This window comes from Oryza glaberrima, chromosome 7 (assembly GCF_000147395.1).
Source record: "Oryza glaberrima chromosome 7, OglaRS2, whole genome shotgun sequence".
Taxonomy (NCBI): domain Eukaryota; kingdom Viridiplantae; phylum Streptophyta; class Magnoliopsida; order Poales; family Poaceae; genus Oryza; species Oryza glaberrima.
The window spans coordinates 14,033,253-14,047,029 of record NC_068332.1 but is presented as its reverse complement, the minus strand read 5'-3'; the positions used below and the strand labels follow the sequence as shown (position 1 = coordinate 14,047,029).

Here is a 13,777-nt window from a genome sequence, read left to right as displayed (position 1 = left end):
TTTGTTGACGGTCCTTAAATCATAATATTTGACCGTCAATACCTGCATATAATGAAATAAAACATGGTATCCAACTTAGTGGTAGGGATTATTACTGATCAATTCCACTAGTGTTGGTAAAATATGTGTATGCAGGTATTTTAAGGAGAAAACACACTCGGCATGCAAAGAAACACACCTCCGGCCAATCAGACGCGAGCACACGGATTGGAGGGCCCACAAGACAGGTGAAACCGCCATGGAACGAGTCATAACTGCCATAACCGCCATCAGGGCCCACCAGTCAGTGACCCTGCCAAAGGAGAAGCCAGGAGGTGGGGCCAGGGGTTCGGCCGAACCACCACAGGCGCCCCTCATCCTGGCCTTCCACGTGTACGTTCCTAATAAGGCCTCAATGACGGTTGGAGGGCATTTAGGACATTTCCCATACCTGTAACCGTCATATGGAGTAGGGGCGGGCCCAGCTATATTTTAAGGGTATTCACATGTATACCCAAGATTTTTGGACAAAAAATAGGTATATATACTCTATAGTTCATATATGTATGCAAAAAGATAAAGAAAAAGAGTTAAACTACTCATTTGGGCCTTGTTTTACCATTTCTGCTGTATTGGGCCTAAATTCTCCACTCCCCTCCCCCTTTTCACTCGGCCCAGCCCATTTCCAAACAAAATTCCCCTCCTCCCAATTCCCAAAATCCCCAATTCCACCCTAACCCTAATTTTGAGACAGCCGGTTGCGCCTGGAGTGCTTGTGGCGCGGGTGGCGGCGTGTGTTCCGGTGCGGGCGGCGAGCGCGGCGTGCGGGGCAGGCGGGCAGCACGCCAGCAACAAGGAAGCAAGCCAGGCAGCCAGAGGGGCAGGGGCGGCGGGCGGCCGCCGGCTTGGCGCACCGGCGGAGGACGGAGGCGCACAGCCGCGGCCGCGCGGCGGCACAGTGCTGGCAGCGGCTGAGCGGCGTGTCGGCGTGAGGCGTTGCCGGCTCCAGAGTCCAGCACCGCGTGCTATGGGCTGTGGCATGTGTGGCGTGGCGTGCCGGCGTGGGTGGCTAGTCCGTGGCTGGGTGCGGACCGCCGAGCCGCCTTCCCCTGTTCGCTAGTTCCCCTTCCCGCCTTCCCCCGCCGACGACCGAGGCTGCGAAGATGCCAACGGGCGACGCCCACGCTGCCACCACATTGCCAGTCTGCGTAGTGAGTCAGTGAGTATGAAGCACAAATTTTGAATAATTGCAATGAAGATTTTAGGATTGGGTACTGCAATTGATTGATTTAGTATACTTGCTTGGGTGCTTAGTTGCAATTCATTGCTCAATTTCAAAATTTAAACATGAAGAAGATGAAGGGTCATGCTGTTGATTTGAAGTCTTTTTTGGAGAAATCTGCTGCAAAGAAGGCAAATCGAAGCCAAACTCCGGGTGAGGGCAATTTGAATCCGATTGATAGTAATTTAAATCCTTCTTGCAATGAGAGTCAGATGCAATTAGTCATTTATCAAGGTCATCATCATGAGAATGAGAGTGGTAGTCCAGCAAGTAGTAGCACAATACCAATTGATCCAGAGATTAGTGATATGCCAGGATCAAATGATGAATCTCAATCTAGTGATGAAGACAACGATGGTGGCTTGTATGACATAGAGCACGATCCTGGACTGAGGACTCCTATCTCAAGGTATGATGTGAATGACCAAGATTCAGTTAGAAGGGCTTACATTGCATTGGGGCCATGCCGACCAAAGATGAAGAAAAATGATTTCCCGCAACATAGTTGTGGAGGTATGAGCCGCTTCTTACCAAAATGGTTTGATGAGTTCAAGTGGCTTGAGTATAGTGTGGATCGAGATGCCACATATTGCTTTGTTTGCTATTTGTTCAAAGAAAGCAATCATGGTGGAGATGCTTTTGTCAATGGAGGGTTTAGAATTTGGAACATGAAAGGTAGATTCCATAAGCATTGTGGCGCCGTTAATAGTGCTCATTGTGAAGCTGAAGAGAAATACATTTTGTTCATGAAACCTAAATCATCAATTCGTGAGTCCTTTGCATCAAATAGTGCACAAGTTAAGGACGAGTATGAAGTTCGCTTGTTATGGTCGCTTAAGTGCATAAGATATCTATTGCGGCAGGGGTTGGCTTTTCGTGGTCATGATGAGTCAAGGAATTCAGAGAATAAAGGGAACTTTAGGGAACTTTTGCAATGGTTGGTAGAGAACTTTGAAGAGGTTAATAAGGTGGTTCTAGGAAATGCTCCTATCAATTGTCAGATGATAGATCACAAGATTTAGAAACAACTCATTTGCTCATGTGCTCATGAAACAACTAAATTTATCATAGAGGAACTTGGTGATGAATGTTTTGCAATTCTTGCTGATGAATCTAGTGATGCCTACCAACAAGAGCAATTGGCTCTTTGCTTGCAGTTTGTTAATAAAGCAAGACAACCGGTTGAGCGGTTTATTGGCCTTGTCCATGTTGAAGATGCCACTTCCTTGACTCTTAAAGAGGCAATCAAGTCCTTGCTTATGCAGTACCAATTGCCATTGTCCAAGGTACGTGGACAAGGATATGATGGTGCTAGTAACATGAAGGGTCATGTTAATGGGTTGAAGAAACTAATTATGGAAGATTCTCCTTCTGCTTATTATGTTCACTGCTTTGCCCATCAGCTTCAACTAACCCTTGTAGCGGTTGCTAAGGAGAACACTGATTGTGCATGGTTTTTTGGGCAACTTGCATATTTGTTGAATGTCCTTGGGATGTCATGTAAAAAGATTCGCATGCTTCGCATAGCTCAAGCTGAGTATATGATTGAGGCATTGAAATTGGGTTAAATTGAAACTGGCCAGGGTTTGAATCAAGAGATGGGCTTAGCAAGGCCAGGTGAGGATCATGTTTCATTTAACATGTTATATTTGGTACTCAATCATGTTATATTTTGTACTCACTACTACTTTAAAATATGGTGGCAGGTGATACACGTTGGGGGTCTCACTACAGAACTGTAATGCATGTGATGTCTCTATATCCATCGATCAAGAAAGTTCTCTTCAGAATTGGCAAAGAGTGTACAGGGGTTGAGGCTATAGGAGCTCAAACTATGCTAGAAGTATTTTAATCTTTCGAGTTTGTTTTCTTGCTCCACTTGATGAATGACATATTTGGATACACCACTGACTTTTGCCAAGCTTTGCAAAAGAGGGAACAAGATGTTGTGAATGCGATGGATCTTCTTGCGTTCACAAAGGTAGAACTAGATGTTTTGAGAGAAGATGATGGATGGCGAGAATTCCTTGGGAAGGTCACTTCTTTTTGTGTGAAGCACAAAGTTAAAGTTGTTGACATGGATGGGAAGTATGAGCCTATACATAGATCAAGGAAGTTCTTTAAAGATGCCATTAATTATTATCGGTTTCATGCTGATATGTTTTTGGGTGTCATTGATAGACAACTTCAAGAGCTGAATAACAGGTTTGATGAGGTAAACACAGAACTCCTTAGATGTATGGCATCATTCAATCCATCCAAAGGATTTTCAGCTTTTAATGTTGAGAGCTTAGTTAAGCTTGCTGAGTTTTATCCTCATGATTTTGATTTCGAAGAAATGAACCAGCTTCCTTTTCAACTCAACCGCTATATTAGTGATGTGAGCACAGATGAGAAATTCACTAACTTGAAAGGTCTAGCAGAACTATCCATGATGCTTGTCAAAACAGAGAGGGTTCGTCGGTATGAACTTGTTTATAGACTTCTCAAATTGGTTCTAGTTCTCCCTGTTGCAACTGCTGGTGTTGAGAGGGTCTTTTCTTCAATGAACTACATAAAAAACAAGTTGAGAACCAAGATAGGACAGAAATATTTGAATGATTGTTTGGTTACATTCATTGAAAGGGAATTCTTTTTGCAAGCTAAGGACAAGGACATCATCGATTATTTTCAAAATATCAAGCGTCGAAAAGTTAATCTCTAAATTGTAAGATTTCTTCCCAATTTATCATTTTCTATCATTTTTGTATTCCATATGTTGGCACTTTGATATGTTTATCAATTAGTATTTCTATATGTTAAACAATTTCACGTGATGATCAATTCTATCAATGTGTGTACTTATGCTCAATTTTATGTTATATACGCTATATATTATATAATTATTAGTGTGTGATACTATACAAGCCAATTATTAGGTTTTTTGGTGTATGAACAAATTTTTTTTCTCTCCCCATTTCGAATACACAAGTTCAAAATCCTGGGCCCGCCATTGTGTTTTGGTACACATTAATACCACCCAAAATTCTCCTCCGTTATATTTTTTAAGAACTTCCGTTACCTCATGTGAAAATCCAAACACAAACACCCCCAACATTTTTTTTAGTCTGGCCTCCTTAGCCCTTCCCGTCACGCCGCCACTCTGTCCTCGTCGCCGCCGCTGGGCGAGTCCACCTCTTCCCAGCATGCCTCCGCTTCCCCACGCACCTCAGCCCTCAGGCCTCCCCTCCTCTCACGGCACCTTCGCTCCCCTCCCACGTGACCTGTCCCCACCCTCGATTGACGCGCCTCTGCATCTGCCTCCGTCTCTTTGCCGGACCGCCAATCTCTTGTCTTGACCACGTCGGTGATTTAGTTGTACATAATAACTAAAGTTGTAATCTTATCTTCTTAACTGCACCAATTCAGTTGTAGACAATAACTGAATTTTTTGGATCTTTGGTTGCATCAGGAAGAAGACCGCTAAAACTGTCACTCAAGAAAGTTCTTCACCAACTAGTTCACCACCTAGTTCTGGACCAATGACAAGGAGTAGGGCACTTGCAAGTCCAGTTTTGGGACATGAGCAAGTTGGATCACCTAGTAGTTCTGGACCAATGACAAGGAGTAGGGCAATTGCAAGTCCAACTTTGAGACATGAACAAGTTAGATTACCTGGTGGCATTGCTAGGCACTTAGATATGAAATAGAAGAAAGCTTGTGTTGGGCATCCACAACGTGGTAAAAAGTGGGTAGTAGGAGACCCTATTACCTGGTTCAACATTGTGGAGATAGGTATCAAGGTGGGTAGTAATATTCGGTAGTAGCACTACTAACCGGTTGTATGATTAAACAAATATTACAATCTCTCTTCTCTTCATTCCACCAGCCATCTCTCCCAGTCTCACAATATTTTTTTTGTTGCAATGTGGCCCACCTTGCTACCACCTCCTACTAGTATACGGGCCTGTTCACTTTGATACTAAAAAAACCTTACCAAATTTTGGCAATAATTTTGGTAACTATGCCAAAATTTTGGCAGGATTTCTCATATAGTTACCAAAATATAGCCACTTTTTTGACAACTTACCAAAATTTGGTAAGGTTGAAAATGGCATCAAAGTGAACAGGCCCTGCATTGTGACAATTGAAACAACTATAACCTACTGTTAAAGGGACCCACCTTATTACCAACTTAGGCAATATACATTGGTGATGCCCTTAAATTTTATGATTGTCTGAATTTTTTTCACGATGGTCTGAATATTTGTGATAGTCTGAAATTTTATGATGGTCTGAATATTTGTGACAATCTGAAATTTTTGAAATAGTCTGAAATTCTTGTGATGCTCTGATATTGTGATATTATATGATGGTCTGAGTTTATGTTGCCTTGCTCTTCACTTGCATCAGTACTGCCATTACATTTCACTGTAATTAAACACTCAAAGTGAACTCAACTGAAATTACAGCAGAGAACATCTATCACTGACCACTCCTTGCTGAAACCATCGTCAAGAAAACTAGAAAGTTTTCAGTTTCAACATTGAAAAGGGAAAAGTGACATCACATTTCACTGAAATTGAACACTGGAACTGAACTCAATTGGAACATCTACCAGCGACAATAATGCTCTGCAGAATGCCCATCAGAACACTGAACACCTCACACCATAATATAGATTGAAGCCTATGCAATGCAATGCTTCGCAGATGAAGAACCCCAACCGGTCACCGAAGAGCGCCTTGCAGAGGAACCAAAAGATGCACTTTTGGGGCGGGGTCAGGTAGTTCACGTCGACGGGGTCGGCGGCTGAATTGTCGAGCTACGGCGGCGAGCATGTCGTCGATGACGGCGGAGCTTGGCCGCTCAATCGCACGTGTATTTTGATGGTATAAAACTAAACCCGGGAAATTTCAAACCAATTTTTCCTTAATTTTAATCTATAGTTGGGACAAGTTTTCATTTGATGTTCCCGTTTCAGGGCATTGCGTCGACGTCGTCCAGAGGCAACAGCAATCGACATGTTCCCTCATTTGGGGATGTGCAGTCAGCTTGGATGGCTTGTTTTACTGATTTGCGTCTGTAATGATTGGTTGTAATGATTGTAACCAAGGACTATGTAGTGTGAATTGGCACCCATCAACATTTCGACATCTGTTTTTATAGGCACCAGTACAAGAGTTTGAATTGGCTGATCAAATCATTTTTTGAGTATGACAAGTGTGCTCAATGTGAATCACAAGTGAGTATGAACATGTACAGAAACTAATTGTGAATCACATTAAATCCAAGTACAGTTTGGGAGTATGGAAATCAAAATTTCAGAACCTTTACATTCAACTTCATTTTAGAACTCGCATATATTTGGTTTTTTGGCATCACATCATATGCCTGAAGCACTGGCAACCAAAACTAACAGAGCAGAGAAAGAAGGAAAAAGAAACTCTGCACATGCCACAGACTGTAACAGGAAGAAAGTAGATTACAATTCCTAAATGGCCAGATTTAGCAAACCACCACAAATCATGCATAGGGAAAGTTTCAAAACCATTAGTATGTGTCCTACTCCTAATGACAATATAGTTCAATATGGAAAAGAAGTTCCTGTTTCAAAAAGGTAGGAATGCAATTTCATTCTCTTGGATGACATATAGGGATCTTCATCAGGTGTTGGGCAATATAAATCTACTGCTGATGCTGCCGGCCGGGACAACAATGTTGATGGAGCTTCATCCTCGTCAATAGCGACAGGTCGTTCATCATGAGAAGCTGGTTCAGAAAATGGTGCGTCTATGCTCTCCCAGTTCAGGCCATCTTTGCAAAAAGGCTAGGCTCTTCATTGAACCATTCATCCAAAACGTCTACATAGCCATGTCTGATTGGGTCAGTGACATCTCTGAGTTTGTAAAGCTTCTTGCAAGACTGTTAACAGTATTATTAGTAAAGCAGGACGAGTACTACCAAAATTCCCAAATACATTCCATCATCTTTATATCTTCAGTTAGCAAGAATAAAGCCCATAAATAAGCAAAAATTGGAAGTAATTTTGCAACAGCTAAAATGTTCTGCCATACAAAATTGAGTAATTGGATCCCCATCAGGAGTAGATCAGATCATCAAGAATTCATACCATGAGGTGAGCAGCTAGCAGTACTTGGCAAAACAGCCAATGTCACGAGGGAAACAGATGGCTTGAGGACAGCTGGTGACAGACGGTGATGTGCTAACCTGGTGGCTGGAGGGCTCGACGCCGCAGGCACTCCGTAGGGAAGGCGCCGATGGGCACTTCAACCCTCACACATAGCGGGCTCCTTTTCAAAATCGAGTGGCCGATACAGTCCTTGATCTCTCTATATCTCTATCTATCTATATGTCGGGGTAAAAAGCTTTCATTATCTAACAAACAATCTATATGTGGGTGTGAAACGTGCAGATCGAGGGAAGGATAAAGTTATGAACAGAACGAGCTGACAAAAATGCTTAGCAAACCAGAAAAAGAAGCCCAAATCCCTCACGAATATCAACAAAGGACAGGCAGCCATAAAGGTGACAGAAAATTTTCAAGTTTTGAGGTGGCATGATAACTAGTGATTCCCCTATTATATAAAGGACCAAAGAAATTTGTCTATTCTTCTAGCAGCAGGTCATGCATAGTAGTGACTAGCCACAACAGAGGGGAATATATTAGTATTATGAACAGGATCAAGATAAGAATCCTACGAACAAAGAGAATGCTTTTTTGGCATATGATACTCTGATTCACATAAGGCTGTAGGGAGTCACGTGATATTACGATAATAATGGCACTGCGGTTTATTTCACAACCTATGGAAGCATACCAACTTACATCGGAAAATGATCTTACGGTCATCAACACTCAACAGTGAGCCACATAACTCAATAATCTAAGTGGTCAGGAGCTGACTGCCCTTGAGTCGTCAGTTATATCTGCTAAACAGATAAAAAGAAGTAAAATATCAATGCCTGTGATTTATGCACATTAAGAATGTACCATTTGTACTTTGCCACAAATAACCACCAACTTCAGAGCTCAACCCAGGGAGTTGTCTAAGCAATTCTAGAATATGGCTACGATTGTAGTTATTACAATTTAGTTAGATAATACACAAGAACAAGCAAAGGATTTGATGTTAAGCACACTACAACGCAAATATTGCAGCGTAGATGCATATGTTGTGCCAAAGAAAAGTAAGAAATTGTTTTATTGATTAGGAAAATTTGAAAAGGGGTTGAGATTTTCAGTTTCAGGATTTTACCTCGAGTCAACAGTAAAAGATCTGCACTATAATGTGTAGAGAAACAAAAATGAAGTGAATGGAAAATGGGGTATGTAAAAGGGTTAAAACTTTCAGTTTCAAGTTTTCAGCTTGATTAATGCAGCTTGATGATTAATTTACAGTACTGTACACTTGAACTCTATTGGCTATTAGTTGACAGAATCAAAGAGGCTAACATGCATAATAGGCATAATGAATGGCACAGTTGACTTACAACAAAATCGATGCATATGCATCAAATAAGTTTTGTATACAAGTAACCCAAATATATGTCGAGCTACTCTGAATTTTGCAGCCTACGTATAAGTCCAGTTTCAAAATCCGCAAATGAAATTAATTGACATGTGCTGATTAATCAGTAGTACTCCCTCCGTCTAAAAAAACAAGGCGTCCTTGTTTTCCACAAAGTCAATATTTAAAAGTTTTGACTAATAGTTAAACTAACAATATGAATGTTTAGTGTTATGCATGCGACATCATTAGATTCATATTTGAATGTGTTCAAATGGTGTAAATGTTATAGTTTTTAATAGTATCTTATGGAAGAAATTAATGGTATTATTGAAGATCGTGTACAATTATAATATGCCTTGTATTTTAGGACAGAGGGAGTAATTGTTAATCCCTTTGTATGGACTATCAAACGAAATGAGTGAAGGTGGCAATTAATTAATAGGCAAATATTCAGATACACACAAACACACCTCGTATAACAAGGAGTAGAGATATTCATAGCGCAGCACTGCAGCATTACAATCCTAGGTACAGCAGTTGATACTATTGTAATGCCTGTGCGGCATTCCATTTAATATTACAAAGATGACAACACAATTCAAAGTACAGAAAGATGACATGTTCATAAGCATATTGAAAAATAAAACTTCTATGCCAAACTTGTATAGAATTGTGCTAAAATTGATAAAGAACAGATATAAGACAACCAACATGTTGCTCAAATTAATTCTAATCATTATTGGCTCTCAGATGTTGGGCTGCTGAAAAAACAGATTTTCAGCCTCCTCAACTCAGGCGTTGGACTGCCAGAGAACTGGTCTCCTACCTCCACAACACCAGGGTCAATTATCACTGATTAACTATATTCCTCAATGTGTGATACAGTAAACAGAAAACAGAGGTAACAGTACACACGTAAATTGCCTACTGTAGGGTGTCCGAAGTGCATAAAGGTCTATTTAATCAAGCAGTACGGTTGAGCAGAATGTATTCAGCTACTTGAATAAACAGACTAAGAATCAATGATACAGGATAATAATACTATGTGTAAATACTAGTAATACTCTACATTACATACAGTATCAAAAGCAAATCTGAACCACAAAACTAAAGCAATTTATAGCTGTTACCAGATCAGATAATTAACTGGTATCACAAGAAGAGCAAATTTGTCGCTTGGCACAGGATTAAGGCCACATATGCAACTAGAATTGTCCTTTAATCTCTATAGACCCATATCGTCATTGAGCACACAAGAAAGTAAGATTTCCAATAGAATACTCACTGATGAACAGGCACTCAAAGCCGTTTAGTGTTGCCGCTGTCCCAGAAATCCAATTGCCGCCGCTTGTGCCGCAGTCTCACCGGCAAGGAAGGAAGACGGAGATACAACGCCCTTGTGCACCTCGTGACACACACACCGCGATGCAGAATCGAGCCTGAATGTAGCTAGCTGCTCACGCCGTCTCCTCCTTCCTCCCAGAGAGAGACCAACACCTTCTTTAAGAGAGAGCAGGTTGTAGTGCTTGCACCCGTGGGATGGACACAGACACCAAGATGCACCAGCACCATAAAAGGTGATTCCACCGACGACTCCGGCAAACAAGTCGCCGGCGATCTGCAGAACCAAGGACTAGCGGAGAAAGAGGACAAGTGGTTGATTCGGGTTTTCGTGCTGATCGAGAGGTGGCTCAACTGAAGAAGAAGAAATAGGGAGAGAGAGCTCAGCCTCGCCGGGGAATCCGCGCATGATGCAGCAACTATCGGCCAGGGCAGTTGGTTGCGCCGCCGCCGCCGCCGCCGCCGCCTCCGCTAGCCATAGGAGAGGAACGATCCTTCCTATCCCCTCTCTATCTTTTTTCTAGAATACTCTCTTCTAATCAGCCCTAATGGGCCTCTATAAGCCAGCCCACTAACAGCCCAATTACAAATTCCAAAATAAAATCTGGAAAATACAAGTTTTCCACAACAGAACATCAATCAATCAAGCATCATTATTTTATTATTATCTGTCGAGTGGTGGGGGTAAAATGGTAAATGCATATGTTTTGTGAACTAAAACATCCCACACACATCGATCGTTCAAAGACTACTTACTACACACATAGGAGGCAAGGACTGTAGATTAAGCAGAAGGACTAGTAATAGCTGCTTAATTAGTACTACTGATTAGCCCAGGCCCAGCCATCTTTCAATTGCGGGGCTTGAGCCAGGTTATCTGCTTGCTGCACCATGCTGGCAACAGCAGCAGCTGGATGTCCTGCAGGATGCCCGCCCGGCTGTACCCGAAGTCAGCACGCCGCAGAAAGTCTGCTTCCTGGCTGTCCCAGCGGCCGTTGTACTGAACGCTGAGGAGGACGGCGCATGACATAGTCTTCCACTGAACCACCAGAGGGGCCGCGCCACCTAGGCCGATGCCGTTCACCCAGTTGTCGCGGGTGATGAGCATGATTGGCATGAAACGTGAGGTCTCACAGAAGGTTACCGCCATGACCGCAACGGCGCGGGCGAGGCAGCCGGCGTCCTCGGATGGCGACGGGACGAATCCGGCCATCTCCTCCAGCGCACGAAGCGTGGAGTCCCTGCTGACTAGCAAGTTCCCCAGCGCCTTGTACCCGCCGACCAAGCTGAAGTAGTCGTCGTCCAGCCTCAGCACCGTTGCTCCAGGTATGATGCCGAAGCGCGCCCTGTTGGAGAAAACGTACCAGCGCCCCGTCCTGTCCGTGAATCCTGCGATGTAGAGGTTGTCGACGCGGATCGCAATCATGATCTTGTCAGCTTCCTTGTTGATGCCTGTCAGCTCGAGCATCAGCCACCCTGCCGGCTTACGGTTGTACGTCTGCTGAGGAAGAACCCACGTGCCGTCAACCCTGTTACTGCAGTACGGAATGATCTTCGCGCGCATCCTCGACATCAGGTCGCCGAAGTCGCCGTGCGCGACATCGAACGAAATCACGTCATGTGGAAGGTGCCAGGTCCTGCAGATACACAGCACGTACTCCTTATTAGTTCAAAATTACACTACTAATAACTAGCTAGTACATTGATTGTTGCAACATGACTTACTGTGCTGGATTGAGAGGATCAGTGTCGTACGCCACACACTGATCCATGGCGGCAATCATCAGTATGCAGGCCACCAGAACACTCGCCACGCGGGACTTCATGGTTGAACGATCTCACTCAGCTGGTAGCTTGAAGAAGACGGCCGGGGATGGCCCTGTTTATATAGCGCCCGCCTGAGCAATCTCTCTCTGTTGTACTCCAATATAATAGTTTACTCTGCACTAGTCACTCTCTGTTACAAATTAGCCACTCTATATCCCCAGCACCAAGCTGCTAGCTAGTACGTTTACGGCAGCTCTCTCGGTTGAAGCAATACTAAAATTGATTCACTACTGGCTTTACTGCTACAATAGCAATACCACTACTAGTTCATGGTACTTATTCGGCTTACCGCGTTTGCTTGTTTTGTCTCTCAGAGCCATACAGGCAGTAATACTGAAATAAATTCACTACTGGCTCTACTGCTACAAGAGCAATACCATTATTCGTTCAGGATACTTATTCGGCTTAGCGCGTTTGCTTGTTTTGCCTATCAGAGCCATACAGGCAGCTCTCTCGGTTGAAGCAATACTAAAATTGATTCACTACTGGCTTTACTGCTACAACAGCAACACCACTACTAGTTCATGGTACTTATTCGGCTTACCGCGTTTGCTTGTTTTGTCTCTCAGAGCCATACAGGCAGTAATACTGAAATAAATTCACTACTGGCTCTACTGCTACAAAAGCAATACCATTATTCGTTCAGGATACTTATTCGGCTTAGCGCGTTTGCTTGTTTTGCCTATCAGAGCCATACAGGCAGCTCTCTCGGTTGAAGCAATACTAAAATTGATTCACTACTGGCTTTACTGCTACAACAGCAACACCACTACTAGTTCATGGTACTTATTCGGCTTACCGCGTTTGCTTGTTTTGTCTCTCAGAGCCATACAGGCAGTAATACTGAAATAAATTCACTACTGGCTCTACTGCTACAAGAGCAATACCATTATTCGTTCAGGATACTTATTCGTCTTAGCGCGTTTGCTTGTTTTGCCTATCAGAGCCATACAGGCAGTAATACTGAAATAAATTCACTACTGGCTCTACTGCTACAAAAGCAATACCATTATTCGTTCAGGATACTTATTCGGCTTAGCGCGTTTGCTTGTTTTGCCTATCAGAGCCATACAGGCAGCTCTCTCGGTTGAAGCAATACTAAAATTGATTCACTACTGGCTTTACTGCTACAACAGCAACACCACTACTAGTTCATGGTACTTATTCGGCTTACCGCGTTTGTTTGTTTTGTCTCTCAGAGCCATACAGGCAGTAATACTGAAATAAATTCACTACTGGCTCTACTGCTACAAGAGCAATACCATTATTCGTTCAGGATACTTATTCGTCTTAGCGCGTTTGCTTGTTTTGCCTATCAGAGCCATACAGGCAGCTCTCTCGGTTGAAGCAATACTAAAATTGATTCACTACTGGCTTTACTGCTACAACAGCAACACCACTACTAGTTCATGGTACTTATTCGGCTTACCGCGTTTGCTTGTTTTGTCTCTCAGAGCCATACAGGCAGTAATACTGAAATAAATTCACTACTGGCTCTACTGCTACAAGAGCAATACCATTATTCGTTCAGGATACTTATTCGGCTTAGCGCGTTTGCTTGTTTTGCCTATCAGAGCCATACAGGCAGCTTTCTCGGTTGAAGCAATACTCAAATTGATTCACTACTGGCTTTACTGCTACAACAGCAACACCACTACTAGTTCATGGTACTTATTCGGCTTACCGTGTTTGCTTGTTTTGCCTATCAGAGCCATACGGGCAACAATACTGAAATTAATTCACTACTGGCTCTACTGCTACAAGAGCAACATCATTATCCGTTCAAGATACTTATTCGGCTTAGCTCGTTTGCTTGTTTTGCCTATCAGAGCCA

General features: G+C 42.9%; 2 protein-coding genes and 2 long non-coding RNA genes across 5 annotated transcripts; 2 read left to right on the top strand and 2 right to left on the bottom strand.

Annotated features, from left to right (window-relative positions):
• Positions 1–724: 724 nt before the first annotated feature.
• LOC127779061 (uncharacterized) lies at positions 725–3,350 on the top strand. Its single transcript, XM_052305746.1, has 3 exons — positions 725–1,198; positions 1,294–2,878; positions 2,968–3,350. The coding sequence occupies exon 2, from the start codon at positions 1,327–1,329 to the stop codon at positions 2,281–2,283; it is 957 nt and encodes a 318-aa protein (XP_052161706.1). The 5' UTR covers positions 725–1,198; positions 1,294–1,326; the 3' UTR covers positions 2,284–2,878; positions 2,968–3,350.
• Positions 3,351–5,717: 2,367 nt separating this feature from the next.
• On the top strand, positions 5,718–6,443 carry LOC127779063 (uncharacterized). The gene is made up of 2 exons (XR_008018605.1): positions 5,718–6,132; positions 6,225–6,443. It is a non-coding gene; the product is annotated as an uncharacterized LOC127779063 (long non-coding RNA).
• A 304-nt stretch (positions 6,444–6,747) lies between these two features.
• Positions 6,748–10,630, bottom strand: LOC127779062 (uncharacterized). Of its 2 annotated transcripts, none has more exons than XR_008018603.1 (2): positions 10,061–10,630; positions 6,748–8,194 (listed from the first exon to the last, which is right to left on the bottom strand). It is a non-coding gene; the product is annotated as an uncharacterized LOC127779062 (long non-coding RNA). The 2 variants fall into 2 exon arrangements; XR_008018604.1 differs by having other exon boundaries at positions 6,748–8,191.
• Positions 10,631–10,966: 336 nt separating this feature from the next.
• LOC127780210 (60 kDa jasmonate-induced protein-like) lies at positions 10,967–11,942 on the bottom strand. Its single transcript, XM_052307149.1, has 2 exons — positions 11,842–11,942; positions 10,967–11,753 (listed from the first exon to the last, which is right to left on the bottom strand). Exons 1-2 carry the CDS (start codon positions 11,940–11,942, stop codon positions 10,967–10,969), a joined length of 888 nt encoding a protein of 295 aa, XP_052163109.1.
• Between the last annotated feature and the right edge of the window lie 1,835 nt (positions 11,943–13,777).

Bases quoted from the DNA above. Each gene is read 5' to 3' on its own strand.
- LOC127779061 (XM_052305746.1), top strand. From the start codon at position 1,327: ATGAAGAAGATGAAGGGTCATGCTGTTGATTTGAAGTCTTTTTTGGAG.
- LOC127780210 (XM_052307149.1), bottom strand. From the start codon at position 11,942: ATGAAGTCCCGCGTGGCGAGTGTTCTGGTGGCCTGCATACTGATGATT. The intron at 11,754-11,841 runs GTAAGTCATGTT...GTGTATCTGCAG, and splicing joins GATCCTCTCAATCCAGCACA to GACCTGGCACCTTCCACATG.